The 20,974-nt window shown below is 36.1% G+C and overlaps 2 protein-coding genes across 5 annotated transcripts; both read left to right on the forward strand.

Annotated features, from left to right (window-relative positions):
- The first annotated feature begins 1,980 nt into the window (after window positions 1-1,980).
- Window positions 1,981-15,508, forward strand: LOC308697439 (E3 ubiquitin-protein ligase TRIM39-like). 3 transcript variants are annotated; one of them, XM_081376670.1, is made up of 8 exons: window positions 1,981-2,127; window positions 2,909-2,996; window positions 4,014-4,603; window positions 4,715-4,810; window positions 8,002-8,235; window positions 8,327-8,465; window positions 13,923-13,958; window positions 14,114-15,508. In XM_081376670.1, the coding sequence occupies exons 2-8, from the start codon at window positions 2,927-2,929 to the stop codon at window positions 14,659-14,661; spliced, it is 1,713 nt and encodes a 570-aa protein (XP_081232796.1). In that variant the 5' UTR covers window positions 1,981-2,127; window positions 2,909-2,926; the 3' UTR covers window positions 14,662-15,508. The 3 variants fall into 3 exon arrangements, with proteins under 3 accessions (XP_081232796.1, XP_081232798.1, XP_081232797.1); XM_081376672.1 differs by having other exon boundaries at window positions 1,989-2,127; window positions 2,667-2,996; XM_081376671.1 differs by having other exon boundaries at window positions 1,994-2,127; window positions 2,914-2,996.
- Window positions 1,995-19,901, forward strand: LOC308697444 (butyrophilin subfamily 1 member A1-like). Of its 2 annotated transcripts, none has more exons than XM_081376680.1 (7): window positions 1,995-2,127; window positions 16,701-16,774; window positions 16,900-17,247; window positions 17,345-17,617; window positions 17,868-17,975; window positions 18,989-19,042; window positions 19,198-19,901. In XM_081376680.1, the coding sequence occupies exons 2-7, from the start codon at window positions 16,717-16,719 to the stop codon at window positions 19,743-19,745; spliced, it is 1,389 nt and encodes a 462-aa protein (XP_081232806.1). In that variant the 5' UTR covers window positions 1,995-2,127; window positions 16,701-16,716; the 3' UTR covers window positions 19,746-19,901. The 2 variants fall into 2 exon arrangements, with proteins under 2 accessions (XP_081232806.1, XP_081232805.1); XM_081376679.1 differs by lacking the exon at window positions 1,995-2,127 and adding an exon at window positions 16,274-16,405.
- Window positions 19,902-20,974: the final 1,073 nt, after the last annotated feature.

The following is a 20,974-nucleotide window of genomic DNA, read 5'->3' on the forward strand; positions in this document are numbered from 1 at the left end:
GAATATTGTGGTAAAGTCACAGGAACCTAGAGCCATAAGCTCACATTTATTAATATTTATAGGGAAAGACCAGATACAGATGAAAATAACTGCAGACACTTCATTGCATTTTCAACTTCAGTCTCTTAAGAAAAGAGTAGTGTCATTGTGATTGTGTGCATTTAATTTCTGTATCTTATTTTGATACCACGAAAAATGTCTTTGTTAATATAAATGGCCATAATTTGTGTAGCCAACAAAAAAAAAAAAAAAAAAACAATGGACTAACTGTCGAATCCTTTTCATTTCAAAACCTATGAGAAGTTCCATATGCCAGTTTTACAAAGTTATTAATCTTATTGTATAGGGTTCTGATTTGAAATTTGTCCCCAAATCCGAAAAATTAAGAGTTTTAAAAATAAAGTCATGTTCAATTGTATCGAAGGCCTTGTAAAAATCGACAAACAGAATAAAACTATTTTCATTGATAATTTCAGTATAATCTATAATATCTAATACAAGTCTAATATTGTTACAAATATGTCTTCCTTTTATAAAACCTGACTGCGCCTCATCAATAATAAATTATAATCCTAACTTTAACCTTTCAGCGAATATGGAAGCAATAATTTTACTGTCATTATTAATAAGGTAATGGGTTGCCAATTAACAAGTGATAATAGATCTTTATCAGGCTTTGGAATTAAGGATATTAGACCTTGTGTCATGGAGGGCAAAACCCCTGATCAACAGAGTCTTTAAAGACCATTAACAGAAATTCAGCAGTTAAGTCATCATTACCGGGGGACTTGTTTATAGCTGTTTTTATAGTTTTTTTTATAGCTGTTCTTATCTCTAAAATGGATTCCTTATCACAAAGAGCTTTAAATTCTCCATTGATATAATCTATATTATGTTTTAGGGGCTTTAAAAAATCATCTATTTTGTCTACAGAACATGCACTGCTGGAATATAGTTTACCATAAAAATGTGAGATGTATTTTGAAATAATAATAGAGTCTTGTGTTTCATGGCCATTAATATTAAGCTTTCTAATAGATGTACACTCTCCATTCCTTTTCTCCACATTATAAAAGTATCTGGAATTAGTTTCCCCTTCCTCTAACCAATGTCTTCGTAATCTAACAAATGTTCCTTTTGCCTTGATTATATATAATTGATCTCAGCCTGCAGAAGATTCATTAACAAATTAGAATTCCCATCAGTATTATTATTAGTGATGTTACTAATAGCTCTAATAATTTCCTCTTCCTTTGACTTATTAGACTTTGCAACTTCTTTGCCTTTATCAGTTGCACTAAATCTAATCTGAAACTTCATAAACTCCCAATTTTTACAGTATAAATTTGTTCGCTTAGCTTGATTCCAATATGTTTGTATTATCTTCTTAATTTCATGTTGAAAACTATCAATTTCCAATCATTTATTTTTAGTTTCCAATAAGTCTTAGAGCCTTTATATGAAGTTTCATTATTCCCTTTAATGAGAAGATAAATCATTTTGTGATCAGACAATATCGATGGTTCAATTGATACTCTGTTTGTATTTTGTTCTAATGAATTAGAAATGAACCAAAAATCGATTCTTGGCTGTTTAGATTTATCCCTATTACTCCATGTGTACTCTTTCAAATGTGGGTGTTTATATCTCCATATATCAATTACCCCTAAATTTTCACAGAATATAGATAGCTCTGAATCGCCTGTAGATGATCTTATTGGAATAGGAATTCATCTTAACATCTGGGACAATATTAAAGTCCCCACCTAGAATCATTTCAAGATCATGAAATCTTTTTCTTACTTTGTTAATCTCATTTTCAATATCAGAGAACAAATCAACATTATATTTTTTAATATTTGAGGCATATACAGTACCTGACAAAAACATTTCCACATCAATGGATACCATTAGACAACACATGTAAATGTGTGAATACAGGAGGAGCTCTGACATCACTCTCTGACATCACTCTCTGACATCACTGTAGTTCAGAGAGAGATTCAGAGAAAGTGAAACTAACTTGATCAACAACAATATGAACTCCTGAAACGATCAACCTCTTTAAACAGCAGAATATTTATTGATCCGTTCAAAGAGTCTTGTGGACACATCTGATCCTCACAGGTAAGAGATAGAAATATAAGAGAGATTGTGCTGAACAGGTTTCTAATGGTTTAGTAGGTTTATGTCAAACTGGAATAAGTTGAACAGAACCAGATTTAAGCATATATAATACTCAACTATTTTAGTTGTTCACTGCACTGAAATGGTATCAGAATTGTATTAAAAGTGTGTCATTTGATTGGTTGTAAAGCAAAGTTTGGTGTTTCTGTCATTTTGTCACAGACAGAAAGACTAAAGAAACAGGAAGTAAATGACCTGCAGATTCACTGAACACAAACCTGCTAAACTGCAGATGAAAATCACTTTTATAATAAACTAGATTAAAACTACACTTGACTATATAACGTATTTTGTGAAGAGATTTATTTAGCTTTAAATAAAGATATATATTTTTTTGTTAGAAAATGTTTGACTTTTACCCTGTATAGTGTACTTTCTTCAGTCTAAACAGCAGGTCAAAGTTCAGATTGTTCAGTGAGTTTATGAATCTTTATGTGATAAAAACTTGTTTAAATAACTTGAACGTCCCTCTCTTTCAGAGGTTGATAACAGTGAAGAGTTGTTCACAAGAGTGAATGAACCGTGTGCTGTTTGACATGGACTGATGTGAAATAATAGTATGAAGAATAAGTAACCACACTGACTATGGTGTAAGATTTTATGTAGCCGAGTGACCAAATATACACTATTACAAGGAGCAAATGGGCATAGATGTTTCTTATCAGTCCTTTGGTCATGATTTATATAGTTTTTTTTTCTCTTTTTTTTTTCTTGAAACGAGTTGAGGAGAGAAAGAACAATGGCAGAATCGTCACCAACATCAACAAAAGCAAGAACAAACAGGAGATGGAGTATAAATGAACCTCCATGTAAGTAGAAAAAAACAAAAAGAAAGAATAAGTGCATTAACTTTTCTCATACGATAATATTTTAGTTCAGGAATGTACAGTAGCTTCTCATATTTATACATTTTAGCTATATATTGTATGTTATCTATATTTCATAGTGAAAAAAAAGTGAAAAGGTAATATAAATCAATACTGTAATTCTGTTATAGTGTTTGTGCTGTTGGTGGTTTTCTATGTTTTAATGAACTAATAAAATAATTTATAAAATGAACTTCAAATAAGATGATACAATAATTTGAGCTCAAATTAAAGGTGGGGTATGTGAATCTGTTTTTTGTCCATTTTTTCAAAATCACTTGAAATCCTATTCCTAACCCACTTACAGCCACTGAGTTAGAAGCACTGAAATGAAAATTAAGCAATTTAATCATCTGTGGAACGGGCAGGACTCGAAAAACTCCAGCCAATGATTTCCAAGACCACCTAGAATCATTGGACAGTAAGTTCGTCAATCAAACGGTTGTACCATACCCCCCTCCTCCCATCCCCCTCGCGCGTACACACACACACACACACACACACACACACACACACATGGGCGGAGTCAGGGCCATCGTTGGAGAAAAGAAGGTAGGACCATGTGAGTTGGTTATTTTTTTAAAATCTGCCGGCCGTTTTGCAAATCCCATACCCTACCTTTAATATTATCTCGCTCATGCATTTTCTTATTTGGTAAGTGGTCGGGTAATGAGCTTCACATTAGGGTTCTGATCTGCTTGTCTGGGTTGCAGTAATAACCAGCTGACTTTACATGTTCTCTCATATATATGAGATCCTTCGAAGTCGTTCTGGGATTCTTTTTTAACAGTACTGAAGGAGTTCACATGCACAATAATCCTAAATAATCTTAAATAAGTCAGCAGACACCAATAGATCAAAGAGTATTTTAAGAACATTAAAAAACAGTGTTTGTTTCAGGTGTGTCCAAACTTTAGACTAGTAGTGCAGGTGATTTATCTTCATCATTTCTCTCTCCAGGGATGTCTTCCTCCAGCGGTCCACTGACTGAGGAGCTTCAGTGCTCTATATGTCTGGACGTGTTCACTGATCCAGTCACCACTCCATGTGGACACAACTTCTGCAAGACCTGTCTGAATAAGTGCTGGGACAACAGCCAGACCTGCAACTGTCCATATTGTAAAGAAACATTCAAGCACAGACCTGATCTCAAGATTAACAACACACTCCGAGAGCTCGTAGATCACTATAAAAAGAAAAGTCCTGAGAAGAAAGCTGAAGTTCTGAAAAAAGCTGAAGTTCTGAAAAAAGCTGAAGTTCTGTGTGACGTCTGTGAGGAAAGAAAGCTGAAAGCCCTGAAGTCGTGTCTGGTGTGTCAGAGCTCTTACTGTGAAACTCACCTGGAGCCTCATTCGAGAGTGGCAGGTTTAAAGAAACACAAACTGATCAATCCTGTGAGTAATCTGGAGGACTATATATGTCAGAAACATGAGAGACCTCTGGAGCTGTTCTGTAGAGATGATCAGACTATCATGTGTCTGTTCTGCACTGAAGGAGATCACAAGAACCACAACACTGTTTCTTTAGAAGAGGAGAGTGAAGAGAAGAAGGTAAAAGTTACTGACAAACTGATTTTAAATGGCTCTTATGAGGAATCACATGTTCTTTAATATAAATAAATCAATTATGAAAACATATTGTGTGTTGTTCTCTGTATATAGACTCAACTGATGAAGACACAGAAAGACACACAGCAGAAGATCCAGGACAGAATCAAGAAGATTCAAGACGTCAAACACTCAGGAGAAGTCAGAAAAGTGAGTTTAATTTAATTTAATTAATTTTACATTTTTTTCCAATTGCTAACACACAATTTTTCAAACTAGTCTGGTTTTATCAAAATACTTAACACAATTCACAAAACCACACACCCAAACTGCAAAATACCTCATATATCCCGCAAAATGAAGCACCGCAACCGAAACTACACATAGCATTATCAAAATCAAACTTTTGCATGAAATGGCACACACTTCATAGCCTGGTAATACCAGACTCTGCTACTTCACTTTGCTTCGTAGAGAGAGTCTGGAATAGCATAATAGAGAAGTGTTTTCTCTCTCGCGGGGGGGCGCTTGTCTGAAGTTTAAAATCATTGGTTACCCGTAAGCCAATCACATAACGTTTGGTTATGGCGTGTGTTATGCGCATGCTCAGCCGCATCTAACTTTCACTGTAAACACATGTATGATGCGAAAACAAAACCATCGAGCGAAATACCGGAGTGAACATGGCTGTGAACGACTTTTGCAGATTATGTGAAGTAAATCTACGCATCCACGGTACAATCAGCGTGTACGTCACGGCTCTCAGCCCGCCCTCTGTTCGTTGATTGGCCCGGCTGTTTCCAGACCGGTGGCAAACAGAAAGCTCTGAAGCTGTCTCAGACTGAGTACAGAAGCGAAATGAAATTGAGCGGAAGTACGAAGTCTGACGTAGTCAGGCTACACACTTCATTCATATTACCAGATTTTTGCCTAACCAACTACACACTGTTGGGCATAATGAAAAGCACTCCCATCTTTAGTATGCTTTGCCATAATAATAAAATATGTATCAGATTGTTCACATGCACAGAAATATTTGCAGATACACACACATGCTGTTGCAACATTTATTTTATTTTTTTCACTACAGTAAACAAGTCAGTGCAACATATGCACAGCAGATACATTAACATGGGACTGAACAAAAATATTCTTACAAAAAACAGTGAACTGAAAAAGAAAATTTCAGAAAAAAATATATTACAGAAAAAAAAAAAAGAGGCAAGAAAAATAATTAGGCAGCATCTTGCCGCACAGCCGGGTCTGGCCACAATGCCTCGTCAATATCACAGGCAATATCTTCCCTTGCCAGACATCGAGGGAAGAAGCGCCTTGAGTGCCTTATCCATCCCTGAATTGCACCCACATCAATCTCATCACATGCCTCTTCCATGGCCTGCACAAGAGGCATGCGCACAAAGGGCTGCCGGTCGTATACCTTCCACCGCCCTGCCGAAAAGAACTCTTCTATGGGGTTCAGAAATGGTGAGTATGGTGGGAGGTATTGCAAGAGAAATGTTGGGTGGTCAGCAAACCAGTTTTGGACTGGGGCTGCACGATGAAAGCTCACGTTGTCCCATACTACAACGTACCGGTTTCTTTGATGATCTGCATCATTCATACGCTCTGGTGGTATGAGAATGTTGTGAAGTCTGTCCAGAAATGTGAGAATATGGGCTGTGTTGTATGGTCCAAGGTTGGCATGACGGTGGAGGACACCATGCATACTGGAGATGGCAGCGCACATTGTGATGTTCCCACCACGTTGGCCAGGAACATCTATAATGGCTCTGTGGCCAGTGACGTTTCTCCCCCTTGTTCTGGTCTTTGCTAGGTTGAACCCAGCCTCATCTATAAAGATGAACTCATGTGGGATTGCATGAGCATCCATTTCCAGTACTCCCTGAAAACAAAGAACAAAAATCAGTCAATATGGTGTTATCCAGGACACTGGGAAACAATGTTGTGTGTAGTGTACTGCAGTCAATATAGTACTTGCATCCACATATGCTCGTCTGAACTCTTTGTTTCTTTGAGAGTTTCTCTCAAAAGGCACCTTATAAAGTTGTTTCATTCTGATTTGGTTTTGCTTGAGAATGCGAGCCAATGTGGACAGACGGACTCGTTGAATGTTGTTGAATAAGTTGTTGTCTTGGATGTGGCTTTGAATTTCTCGTAATCTGATTTCATTATTTTCCAAAACCAAGTTTACAATGGCAGCTTCCTGTACCCCGGTGAACATTTGGCCCCTTCCTCCACCACGGTGTCATCTCTCAGTCCTTTAGAAAAAAGAAAAAAAAAAATTTATATATATATATATATTATATATATATATATATATATAGGGCTTGGACAATGCAGCCTAAATATTTTCCCCCACAGTAGAGTACATTGTACAGGAAACGTGTACAGTTCATGAATGGCTGATGTCACTATGACATGGGGTATACTACATGTGTACTACATGAAATTTTGGTTACATACCTGTTCTCCAGTCTAAAGGTCCGGATGACAGAGGCGACAGTAAAACGGCTCAAGTTTGGCTGCACTCTCTGTCCATCCTCACGCATTGTCAGCCCATGGTTGATGACATGATCTACTAAGGTTGCTCTGATTTCATTTGAAAGTGTTTGTCTTCTTTGGCCATGAACTCCTCTACCTGCTCTACCCCTACCTCTCACTCTTCCTCCCTCTCTTATTCTCAACCTCCCTCTTCCTCTTCCTCTCTCTGCAATGTCTTCCATTGTTGTTGTAAAAAAAAGGTTCTCACCTGTGGTCTTTTCATAGTGCTTACATCCTGATTGAAGTGTTAACAATTAACCATTGAGGTGTTTGGCCAGGTGGCACATGTAATTGGCCAATTAGCTCATGTAGTGTCATTGTGAATGGCAGTGTTTTGAAATGGCAAACATGTGACTTTATGTCAGATTGTTGTGTCTTATGCAGAGAACTGTGTTCAGTGCATTTAAAAAGTGCCATTTTGAAACGCAAAATGTGTGTAAAGCAGAAAATGTGTTTAGACTTTTGGAGACTTGAGAAGAAGTTTTGCTCTCTGTGTGTCAGTTTAAATAACTGTGCTGTGCATGTCATTTTAGTGTGTTAGCAATTGGAAAAAACTGTAATATATTTTGTTGTTTATTGAATTGCTGTATGAAATCAATTTCACTCACAGTCGCTCTGTTGGTCTGAATATCGACACGTCTGTGATTCCCTGATCACTTAGTAAAGTAATAACACATCTCTCCTCAACAACACATGATTTGAGGAATCATTCAGTGCAAACGGTGCAGAATGAGGGATTTTGAAAACCGCCTAAAAACACTGAAGTATGAGAAATAATAACACTGATTCTTCTCTTAACAAACACTGCTAATAATGTGTTGATTGTCCTGGTTGAGCAGAGAAACACAGAGAAGGAGAAAGCAGCCCGTGTGGAGCTCTTCACTGATCTCATCCGCTCCATTGAGAGATGTCAGACTGAACTGCTGGAGATGATGGAGGAGCAGCAGAAAGCAGCAGAGAAACAGGAGGAAGAGCTCATTGAAGAGCTGGAGCAGGAGATCACTGAGCTAAAGATGAGAAACACTGAGCTGGAGCAGCTCTCACACACTGAAGATCACCTCCACCTCCTACAGGTCAGTCAACATCTCTCTGATCAATGATAATGCAGTATATGACACCATAACACTCCCCATGCTGAAGGATTTCTCCTCTCTCCTGCTGTAGATTTACTCATCCCTGTGCAGCTCTAGAAACACCAGGAACTGGTCTGAGATCAGTGTGAAGACTGATGAGAGTCTGGAGACTCTGAGGAGAGCTCTGACTAAACTGCAGGACTCTCTACAGGAGAAACTCACGCTAACTGGTACAGCAATATCAAATACACTGTACAGATACATATATTTATCATCTTTTAATATCAGTAATGAAGAATGAGTCTGTTAAAGCTGAAATAAGAGAAGTGTGTGATCATGTGTTTGTGTCTCATTATCATCACAGTTATTCACAGGTCATAAATTAATCTTATACTAGAAGCTTCATCACTGTAACCAGAACCTTGAGGCTTTAGTAAATCTGTGAACACTTTTAGATGAGAAACAACAGAAAGAAACATTCATTTTCTGCCATTTTCATCTAAATGTTGTGATTATGTGTCAGATAAAATCAGTTTTGCAGAAGAAAATCAAATCAATAGACATCATGAATTTAAGATGCAAATTTATTCTTTTGTAAAGGAAAATTTCTGACCTTTGCAGTGCTGGGCTTTCATTTTCATTTTCTTAAAGATTATTTTTTATAGTGTTGTCTTTAGTGAATAACCACAACACTAATCCACTCCAAAACTGAGATGAATAACATTAGGCATAAAAATATCTAAAATAAAAATTTCGTAAAATGTTTCACAAAACATTCCCAAAGATGTTCTAAAAGAAGGAATATTTCGAGCTCAAACACAATAGGAGTTCAAGGATTCTCTAAATATCAGCAGAGAGCAGAGATGGGCACAAACACATCAAAAAGTATTTAATAACAAATTACAAATACTTACTCATCAAATGTATTTAAATAAAATACAAAATACTGCTGTTAAAAAAGTATTTAATTAAAATACAAGTAATTTATACTTTGAAAATACAAAAATACAAACAAAATGTACAGTTTTCTGTAGTGTGAGAGGAAGTGTGGTGTTAGATACATGTAAGAGTCTAGAATATTGCAATATCATTGTTTAGTGCAGAAGATGTGCTTTTAATGTACATGTTGCCACATACTGTCATAATAAAAGATAATTACGCATATAACACTATATTTGTATTATATTACACAAAAACTAGTTAACACTGCTGTGAGGGTGTTTCTAATAGCGCGGCTGTGACAAAGTTGACAACTTTCTCTCTTCCGACTGCCATTATCTATTTTTTTACTCTTTTTGAAAGTTGTGAAAACGCTGTTGTGGTGTTTTTCTTTTGCTATTTGAGCAAATTGGAACACAAAAAAATATATTTAATGTAGTCTTTCATTCACTACTATAGAAGTTTACCCAACTATGTGGAAACTTCTTCCACTTTTGAGAAACCCAGAAATGTGAACAGGGTCAATAGGATGTGTCACATCACGTGATTTACTTGCCAAAAACTGTGATATGCAATTTGGTAGTCCTATTTGTATTTTATGTCTATGGTCCTAGGGATAGTTCACCCAAAAATGAAAATTAGCCCTCGATTTACTCACCCTGACGTCATCCTAGGTGTATATGACTTTCTTCTTTCAGAAGAATACAATCAGAGTTATATTAAAAATGTCCTGGCTCTTCCAAGCTTTATAATGACAGTCAATGAGTATAGTTTTTGAAGTCCATCAAAGTGCCTCTATCCATCATAAAAGTGCATCTATCCTTCATAAAAGTGCATTTATCCATCATAAAAGTGTGTCTATCCATCATAAAAGTGCGTCTATCCATCATAAATGTCCATCTATCCATCATAAAAGTGCATTTATCCATCATAAAAGTGCATCTATCCATCATAAATGTGCATCTATCCATCATAAAAGTGCGTCTATCCATCATAAAAGTGCATTTAATCTTCATAAAAGTGCATCTATCCATCATAAAAGTGCGTCTATCCATCATAAAAGTGCATTTAATCATCATAAAAGTGCATTTATCCATCATAAAAGTGTCTATCCATCATAAAAGTGCATTTATCCATCATAAAAGTGCATCTATCCATCATAAAAGTGTATCTATCCATCATAAAAGTGCATTTGTCCTGGCTCTTCCAAGCTTTATAATAACAGTCAATGAGTATATTTTTTGAAGTCCATCAAAGTGCCTCTATCCATCATAAAAGTATGTCTATCCATCATAAAAGTGCATTTATCATCATAAAAGTGTGTCTATCCATCATAAAAGTGCATTTAATCATCATAAAAGTGCATATATCCATCATAAAAGTGCATTTATCCATCATAAAAGTGCATCTATCCATCATAAAAGTGCTTTTATCCATTATAAAAGTGCGTCTATCCATCATAAAAGTGCGTCTATCCATCATAAAAGTGCATCTATCATCATAAAAGTGCGTCTATCCATCATAAAAGTGCATTTAATCATCATAAAAGTGTCTGTCCATCATAAAAGTGCATCTATCATCATAAAAGTGTCTATCCATCATAAAAGTGCATCTATCATCATAAAAGTGTCTATCCATCATAAAAGTGCATCTATCCATCATAAAACTGTCTATCCATCATAAAAGTGCATCTGTCCTTCATAAAAGTGCATCTATCATCACAAAAGTGTCTATCCATCATAAAAGTGCATCTATCCATCATAAAAGTGTGTCTATCATCATAAAAGTGTGTTTATCTATCATAAAAGTGTCTATCCATCATAAAAGTGCATCTATCCATCATCAAAGTGCATCTATCATCATAAAAGTGCGTCTATCCATCATAAGTGTGTCTATCCATCATAAAAGTGCGTTTATCATCGTAAGTGCGTCTATCATCATAAAAGTGCATTTATCCATCAAAAAAGTGCGTCTATCCATCATAAGTGCATCTATCCATCATAAAAGTGCATTTATCCATCATAAAAGTGCGTCTATCCATCAAAAAAGTGCATCTATCCATCATAAAAGTGCATCTGTCCATCATAAAAGTGCATCTATCCATCATAAATGTCCATCTATCCATCATAAAAGTGCATTTATCCATCATAAAAGTGCGTCTATCCATCATAAAAGTGCATCTATCCATCATAAATGTGCATCTATCCATCATAAAAGTGCGTCTATCCATCATAAAAGTGCGTCTATCCATCATAAAAGTGCATCCATCCATCATAAAAGTGCGTCTATCCATCATAAAAGTGCATCCATCCATCATAAAAGTGCGTCTTTCCATCATAAAAGTGCGTCTATCCATCATAAAAGTGCATCTATCCATCATAAAAGTTTCTGTCCATCATAAAAGTGCATCTGTCCTTCATAAAATTGCATCTATCATCATAAAAGTGCATCTGTCCATCATAAAAGTGCATCTATCCATCATAAAAGTGCATCTGTCCATCATAAAAGTGCATCTATCCATCATAAAAGTGCGTCTATCCATCATAAAAGTGCGTCTATCCATCATAAAAGTGCATCTATCCATCATAAAAGTGCGTCTATCCATCATAAAAGTGCATCCATCCATCCATCATAAAAGTGCGTCTATCCATCATAAAAGTGCATCCATCCATCATAAAAGTGCGTCTTTCCATCATAAAAGTGCGTCTATCCATCATAAAAGTGCATCTATCCATCATAAAAGTGCATCTATCCTTCATAAAAGTTTCTGTCCATCATAAAAGTGCATCTATCCTTCATAAAAGTGCATCTATCATCATAAAAGTGTCTATCCATCATAAAAGTGCATCTATCCATCATAAAACTGTCTATCCATCATAAAAGTGCGTCTATCCATCATAAAAGTGCATCTATCCATCATAAGTGCGTCTATCATCATAAAAGTGCATTTATCCATCAAAAAACTGCGTCTATCCATCATAAGTGCATCTATCCAGCATAAAATTGCGTCTATCCATAATAAAAGTGCATTTATCCATCATAAAAGTGCATTTATCCATCATAAAAGTGCATCTATCCATCATAAAAGTGCGTCTATCCATCATAAAAGTGCATCTATCCATTATAAAAGTGCGTCTATCCATCATAAAAGTGCATCTGTCCATTATAAAAGTGCATCTATCCATCATAAAAGTGCGTCTATCCATCATAAAAGTGCATCCATCCATCATAAAAGTGCGTCTTTCCATCATAAAAGTGCGTCCATCCAGCATAAAAGTGCGTCTATCCATCATAAAAGTGCGTCTATCCATCATAAAAGTGCATGTATCATCATAAAAGTATGTCTATCCATCATAAAAGTGCATCTATCCATCATAAAAGTGCGTCTATCCATCATAAAAGTGCATCTATCCATCATAAAAGTGCATCTATCCATCATAAAAGTGCATTTATCCATCATAAAAAGTGCATTTATCCAGCATAAAAGTGTGTCTATCCATCATAAAAGTGCGTGTATCCATCATAAAAGTGCATCTATCATCATAAAAGTGCGTCTATCCATCATACAAGTGCGTGTATCCATCATAAAAGTGCATCTATCCATCATAAAAGTTTCTGTCCATCATAAAAGTGCATCTATCCATCATAAAAGTTTCTGTCCATCATAAAAGTGCGTCTATCCATCATAAGTGCGTCTATCCATCATAAAAGTGCTCCACAGACTTTATTGACTAAAATAACTAGCTTTCGGCAGACGGCCAACGCAAGTCGACTTGCGCCACAAGAGTAACACTTGACGATGTATGACGTAGATGTAAGAGTGGCGAAAGCTTTGACGCCTCTTGTGGTTCAAACAAACAGGACTGGCCAACAAACTCAAACTCCTCCCACATTTTGTGAAGAAAATAACGGGAGGATGCAATTGCAAGTAAAATCTCAGTTTATTTGAAAGCGGTCAGATGAAGACACAGGTCGGGGACAAACACTCAGGTGGAGATGAAGCAGGGACGAGATGGCGATCCGGTGGTGGTGCGGTGAACAGCGTGCTCGAGTGAAACAACAGGAACCGTGGGACATCAGACGACACGAAGAACTGACGAAAATCCAGACGAAGAACTTCTCAGACGAGGCACAGGAACAGGACACACACCGAGGAACAACCACAACGATCTGACAACATGAGAGGGAAATTACTGGGCATATAAAGGGAACTGGGATTGAAGACAGCTGGCGACACTAATCGACACAACGAGTAACCACACCCACACAATTACATTCACACAGACACATCAGAATGAGACAGCCGATTCATGAACCGTGACACATTTCTCTTTAAAAAAAATAGTTTTAGACTTCTAATTCGTGAATGGTGTTTTGTTTTGCTCTATCCTCTGCGCTTCCGCACTCATCATTGCGTCATGCGTCGGGTCAAGTGATACTCTTTCGCCGTAAATCGATGTGTACAGTATTTTAGTATTTTAAATATAAATTACAGTCTCTCGAAGTATTTAATTACAAATTACATTTCATTTATTTTTGTTAAGGAAAATACAAATTACAAAATACTCAAAAGTAATTAAATACGTATTTCAAATAAATGTAATTAAAATATGCCCATCTCTGGCAGAGAGAAACATTGATCAGGTAAAACATGATGTGGTACACATTTCTTTAAATATAACCTTAGATCTTGTCTATAATTCACACATAAACATGTCAAAGATCTGATGATGTTTTATTGTCATTAGTCTCTACAGAACTGAAGAGGAGACAGCAGTATGCAGGTACAGTGTGCTGTCTGCACTACACTAGATTACATTCAGATACTCACAGCTTCATCACTGACCGACAGTGTGATTAAACACTGATTACATATTACTAACATCATCACTAAATATCTGTATTGTGAAGTTGTGATTTATATTCTCTGTTTTCTCAGTGGATGTGACTCTGGATCCTGATACAGTTCATCCTAAACTCATCCTGTCTGATGATGGAAAACAAGTGAGATGTGGAGACATTATACAGAAACTCCCAGACAATCCAGAGAGATTTGATAAATGTGCAAATGTCCTGGGAAAGGAGGGATTCTCCTCAGGGAGATTTTATTTTGAGGTGCAGGTGAAGGGAAAGACTGACTGGGATTTAGGAGTGGCCAGAGAATCCATTAACAGGAAGGGAGAGATCACACTGAGTCCCAGTGATGGATACTGGACTGTGGCTCTGAGGAATGAGAATGAATATAAAGCCTGTGCTGGTCCCACTGTCTCTCTGAGTGTGAAAGTGAAGCCGCAGCGGGTCGGTGTGTTTGTGGATTATGAGGAGGGTCTGGTCTCCTTTTATGATGTGGAGTCCAGCTCTCATCTCTACTCTTTCACTGATCAGTCTTTCACTGGGAAACTCTATCCATTTTTTAACCCGTGCACTAATGATGGAGGTAAAAACTCAACTCCACTGATCATCACACCTGTCAAACACAATAAATGAATTTACTGCCCTAATATGATATAGATGAAAATAATAATATTTATAACTAAATCTGAAAACATTATGAGCTGCTATTTTTTTTTTTCAATTTAAAAAATCTGTAAACTATAATTACATGCTTGTTCAATAAATGATTTTTTTTCATGAATATTTGTTTAATTATTTCATGTTATATTTTGTTCTCCCATCACCACTTGTCAAAGTGAAACTGCCTGTAAAATCTTAAATAAAACCAAATTATAGTAACCTTGATCAATTATTGTATCAAGGCTGTTTCTACCATCTCAAAACATAATGTTCTGTGATATTACTGTGGTATATCAGATATGATAGAACTGTATGATTACCATATTCATATATCATTGCATGTACATGGTATTTAAAGGTACCTTATAATACCATGGTATTATGATCATGGTTATGTAAAAAACAAACAAACACGGTATTATGGAACTGTCAAATATTAACACCACGGCAAAACCAGGTTAAAATTTCCTCAAGAATAGAACAGAATAATTTAAGCCAAGTTAAGTTCTATAGACACATTTTAACACATCAGTTTCATTAGAATGCTTTAAAAAATGATATGGCATATCTTTAAATAAAATTAACTGTTAATTTTGTTGATATTAAGTAAAGACAATTCTGAAACCTTATAAAAAAAACTTTTAAAATGAATATTTTTCTTTGTCTGAGATGATTCTTTTAAAGAGACATTTATGTTTCTGTTTGTTTAACTGATAACAGCTGTGAGAGAATGGCGTCCTCTGCTGGAGACTTTTGGAAATGACTGCTTCTTGTCTAAACCTTTTTTTTTACAGTCTCTATAGTCTAAACAGTGGATATTTAAACACTGTTAAAATAACTGGTTGGTTTTTGTGATGTAAAAAAATATTCAAAAATAAACGTTTGCACATTTATCGTAAAAATTACAACCTATATGCAATTCTACTGAAAACAAAACTTAATGATTAATTCATAAATACAGCCACTTGGTATGACTCCATAGACTTGCTTCTTTACTGAATGAATGACTCTATGACTCACCACCTATTGGCGGTTTTAATTCAATATGTAAAAGCATCACTTCGTTTTTACCATCATTGCATATTTCTCTATTGAAACTTTTTAATTTTAAAGCATTATTTATTTTATAAAGGTGGCCTATTTGTAAAGGTAAAAATGCACTGGAAAAATCAATTTAAGGTGGCAAATATTGTCCCTTACTGAAATAGACCTGAAGAGTGGGGGTACGCCATAGACTGTAAAAATCTTCCCCACCTGCTTTGTTCATTACCCTCTTTTGTTTGCTCCCTATTTAGTCTCCCTGTGTTTGCAGTCCTGTGCTGGTTCGTTGTCCATGTTCCCTTGTGTTCCTGTTCCCACCTGAGACCTGTCTCGTCCACCCAGACTGAATTCATTTCAGGTGTTTTAGTTTGAGCTTCTTCATACAAATAGTTAAAGTACATCAAACTATTGTCTCCCAATAGAAGAATAGAGGAATCATCCTGACAAAGACACTGAGATTAATCTGATAGAAACATCAGTCATGATTCACCGAATACAGGGACAAATGTAAGTGTGTGAATACAGGAGGAGCTCTGACATCACTGTAGTTCAGAGAGAGATTCAGAGAAAGTGAAACTAACTTGATCAACAACAATATGGACGATCAACCTCTTTAAACAGCAGAATATTTATTGATCCGTTCAAAGAGTCTTGTGGACACATCTGATCCTCACAGGTAAGAGATAGAAATATAAGAGATATTGTGCTGAACAGGTTTCTAATGGAAGTGATCTGGTTTATGTCAAATTAAGTTGAACAGAACCACACTAAAGAAACAGGAAGTAATTGACCTGCAGACAGACTGAACACAAACCTGCTAAACTGCAGATGAAAATCACATTTATAAAAAGTGATTGTAAATGTGTATCTCGCTTTTGGACAGAAGGTTGAGGTATTTTTCTAAGGCAAAAAGCATGTATGCTGACACACTTTTCTGTAGTGTTTTCTCTTATTTCATATTTTCTTTTTAGCACCTGTGTCTCAGAGATGAAGTTCATTTGTTTGACTTTCCTGCTTGTTAGTGGAATTACAGATTCAAGATCAGGTAATTTATTCATCATTGTGAATAATACTTTATATTTATTGCACAGTACTGTTTTTCTGGAACAACATTAGAGTAAAAACCTTTAGGGTGTGTAGTTCAGACCGGCTCTCTTTCTCTTGTAACAGAGCAGTATGAAGTAGTGGGACCTGCGGATCCTGTATTTGCTGGAGCTGGTGAAGATGTGATTCTGCCCTGTTCAGTCAAACCCAACATCAGTGTTGTGGACATGAGAGTGGAGTGGTTTAGACTTGATCTGAAAGACTCAGTGCATCTCTATGATAATCATGAAGACAGAAACACAGGTCAGATTCAGTCCTACAGAGGAAGAACAAAACTGAATCATCAAGAACTACAGAGAGGAAACGCATCACTCAAACTCTCAACAGTCCAAGTCTCTGATGAAGGACGTTATAAGTGTTTTATTCAGTCTAAATCCTGGTATGATGACGCCACTGTTGATGTCAGAATTGAAGGTGAGGAAACCAGTGAAAACTATAGCATGCTCTTTTCACTGAACAAACTTACTCAAAAAAGCCAGAATAACAACAGAAGGTTCTTGTCGATCTGTAGTTATAGGAAGTCCTCTAGTGATCACTGTAGATGGGTTTGATCGTTCAGGAGGGCTTCATCTACGCTGTGAATCTGAAGGTTGGTATCCTGAACCTGATCTTGAGTGGCTGGACAGTGAAGGAGTCAGTTTGAGTTCAGAAACTACAGAGACAATCAGAAAGACAGACGGATTCAGTGTCAAACACACCGTCACTGTATATGACAGTAACGACAAGATTCACTGCAGAGTCAAACTGAGACATCACATGATGGAGACAGTGATTAAGACCACAAGTAAGTACATATCTGTATACGTATCTGTTACTGTACTTGTCAGTTATGTTCACATGACATTTTTGATGCAGTAAAAAGAATTCATGATTATCAGCTTATTATGTGAAGCTATAGGTAATAACAGCATTAGGTTTATAATACAGTTTTGTATCAACATTACTGTGTATGTGCCTTTCAAAACAGAACATTACGTAAACACCGGTAAAATATGTTTGATTTAAACAATGTGATTTACTTTTTTGTTTTGCAGATAATATGTTTAATTCTTGGAGAACATCAGTCATCCTGATTTCAGTTATAGTTGTGCTCATTGTGATTGCTGGAATACTCATAACTGTGTTTGCTCATAAAAACAGAGGTAAAGTTCTTGTTTTCTTGCTATTTTATGTAAATAAATTAAGGTAGACTGGGGATAATAAAAACATTTTTTTTATTCATTTCTATTTATGAACATCTGCTTAACTTAAACACACATGATGTTTTATAAACAAAGTTCAGGAGGAGCACGTTCAAATAATCAATCCAATCAACTCGTCATCAGACAATTACTGTCTACACTATCAGCATGAGAGGAAGCATATATATATTCACTCTGTCAACTCACCTAACATTCCTTGACAGTTTTCAGCATCCCTCCACCACCCCGACTCCTCACTCTTGGCTCATTCTTCTACAGCCAGGAGTACAAGGGAGTACTCTGGGTTCGGGCCGAATAGCCTACCGAGCCCGGAGCCCTCCCCTCGGACAGCATGCCAAATACGCTTTTATTCAATCTGACTTATTTGTAATTGTGAACTAGTGAAACAGACATCAACAATCAGCACATGAATCTCAACAATGGTGACAATCAAAAGTTTAATGTCGCAATGCATGCTGGGTGCCAGCATAGTACAAAACTCCCAGCATGCATTGCAAAATTACAAACAAGTAAATACAGAAAATGGTAAGACCATTCAGCTGTATAATGTATTCATGCTGCAATGCAAGATTTCCGACCTGAAGTTCAAACAGCTTTACAGTGCTGGGCTTTCGTTTTCATTTTCTTAAAGATTATTTTTTATAGTGTTGTCTTTAGTGAATAACCACAGCACTAATCCACTCCAAAACTGAGATGAATAACATTGGGCATCGAAATATCTCAAATAAAAATGTCATAAAATGTTTCACAAAACATTCCCAAAGATGCTCTAAAAGAAGGAATATTTCGAGCTCAAACACAATAGGAGTTCAGGGATTCTCTAAATATCAGCAGAGAAACATTGATCAGATAAAACATGATGTTGTACACAATTATTTAAATATAAGCTTAAATCTTGTCTATAATTCACACATAATCATGTCAAAGATCTGATGGTGTTTTATTGTCATTAGTCACAGAACTGAAGAGAGTCTCTACAGAACTGAAGTGGATACAGCAGTATGCAGGTACAGTGTGCTGTCTGCACTACACTAGATTACATTCAGATACTCACAGCTTCATCACTGACCCACAGTATGATTAAACACTGATTACATATTACAAACATCAGCACTAAATATCTGTATTGTGAATTTGTGATTTATATTGTCTGTTTTCTCAGTGGATGTGACTCTGGATCCTGATACAGCTCATCCATATCTCATCCTGTCTGATGATGGAAAACAAGTGAGATGTGGAGACATTAGACAGAAACTCCCAGACAAACCAGAGAGATTTGATACATGTGTATGTGTCCTGGGAAAGGAGGGATTCTCCTCAGGGAGATTTTATTTTGAGGTGCAGGTGAAGGGAAAGACTAAATGGACTTTAGGAGTGGCCAGAGAATCCATTAAGAGGAAGGGAAAGATCACACTGAGACCCAGTTATGGATACTGGACTGTGATTCTGAGGAATGAGAATGAATATAAAGCCGGTGCTGATCCTCCTGTCTCTCTGTGTGTGAGAGTGAAGCCGCAGCGGGTCGGTGTGTTTGTGGATTATGAGGAGGGTCTGGTCTCCTTTTATGATGTGGAGTCCAGCTCTCATCTCTACTCTTTCACTGATCAGTCTTTCACTGGGAAACTCTATCCATTGTTTAGCCCGTGCCTTAATGATGGAGGTATAAACTCAACTCCACTGATCATCACTCCTGTCAAACACAATAAATGAATTTACAGCCCTAATATGAAATACTTGATGAAAATGATTTATATAATAAAAAATCTAAACATGTTTTGCTATTTTTTCATCATTTGTTTTTCATTGTTGTGAAATGTTTTTTTTTTTTACATCAAAATAAAACAGTCTATGATAACATGATAAATTATATCAAAGCTGTTTCAACTTTTTCAATTACAAAATGATCTGTGATAATACTGTGGTAAATCAGATGGTGATACCTCAATATTTATCATAATATTTATTCATTCAGAACACTATAGATCTTCAAAGTATACCTAAAAACACAATGATTCAAAAAAAAGAGAAGAAGTAGAAGAAGAACCGTAACCATAAGAATAGAAAATTAGACCACTGTAAAAACACATCAGATTCATTTAAATGTTAATTTTTTTCATTGATACAGTTAAATACATTTTTTCATGAAATATAGGACCTTTAAAATATCTGATGGCGCTGATATGAAGTAGAGATACAAATATAAAACTAAACCTTAATAAATAAAATGAAACCTTATAAAAAATCTGTTCCTTCTTTCAGGATAGAAAGCTAGTCATATTCTGTCCTGAGAGAAAGAGTAGAAAACTTTATCTCTTTAAAGTAAACCAGTCACAGTAAATGAACTCATACAGGTTTGGAGCGAGTAAATTATGAATTTTCATTTTTTGTTTGAACTATCCCTTAAAGATTCTCTGAGGTCTCTGTGCTATAGCATTACTGTAGATAATGTTCACTAGGTGGCGGTATATAGTTTCAAATAAAAAAATACAGACACAAACAATGAGGTTCATACAGTCATGGAAAACCTGGAAATATCATGTTATTCAAAAATGTTCAGTTTAATTTGTTTAGTGATTTGTTTTTAGTTTACTTGGTGAAAATGGTTCTTTGTGAGTGCTATGTCTGGTAAAAAGATTTTGATAGTGTATCTTTAGTCCTGATTATGATTAATAATGATGCCTGCACCACTCAATAATAGATGATATTGGATCCACATTTTAATGCACTGTTTGTGTATTGAGTGTGTGTTGCAGTATTTAACACATGATGGATCGAGTGATTGTTTAGTTCTGATGGTTTTAACAGAGACGGCAGGACAAATGTTCTGTCCACTGAGGTTTAGGACACAAGATGAAACCAAAGACCCCAGAGAACGGCTTTAATGGACCCGGAGTCTCTCCTGGGACAAAGACACAATTTTCATATTTCCATAAACAGAG

The sequence above is a fragment of the Scardinius erythrophthalmus genome, assembly GCF_964197995.2.
Source record: "Scardinius erythrophthalmus genome assembly, chromosome: 10".
NCBI lineage: Eukaryota > Metazoa > Chordata > Actinopteri > Cypriniformes > Leuciscidae > Scardinius > Scardinius erythrophthalmus.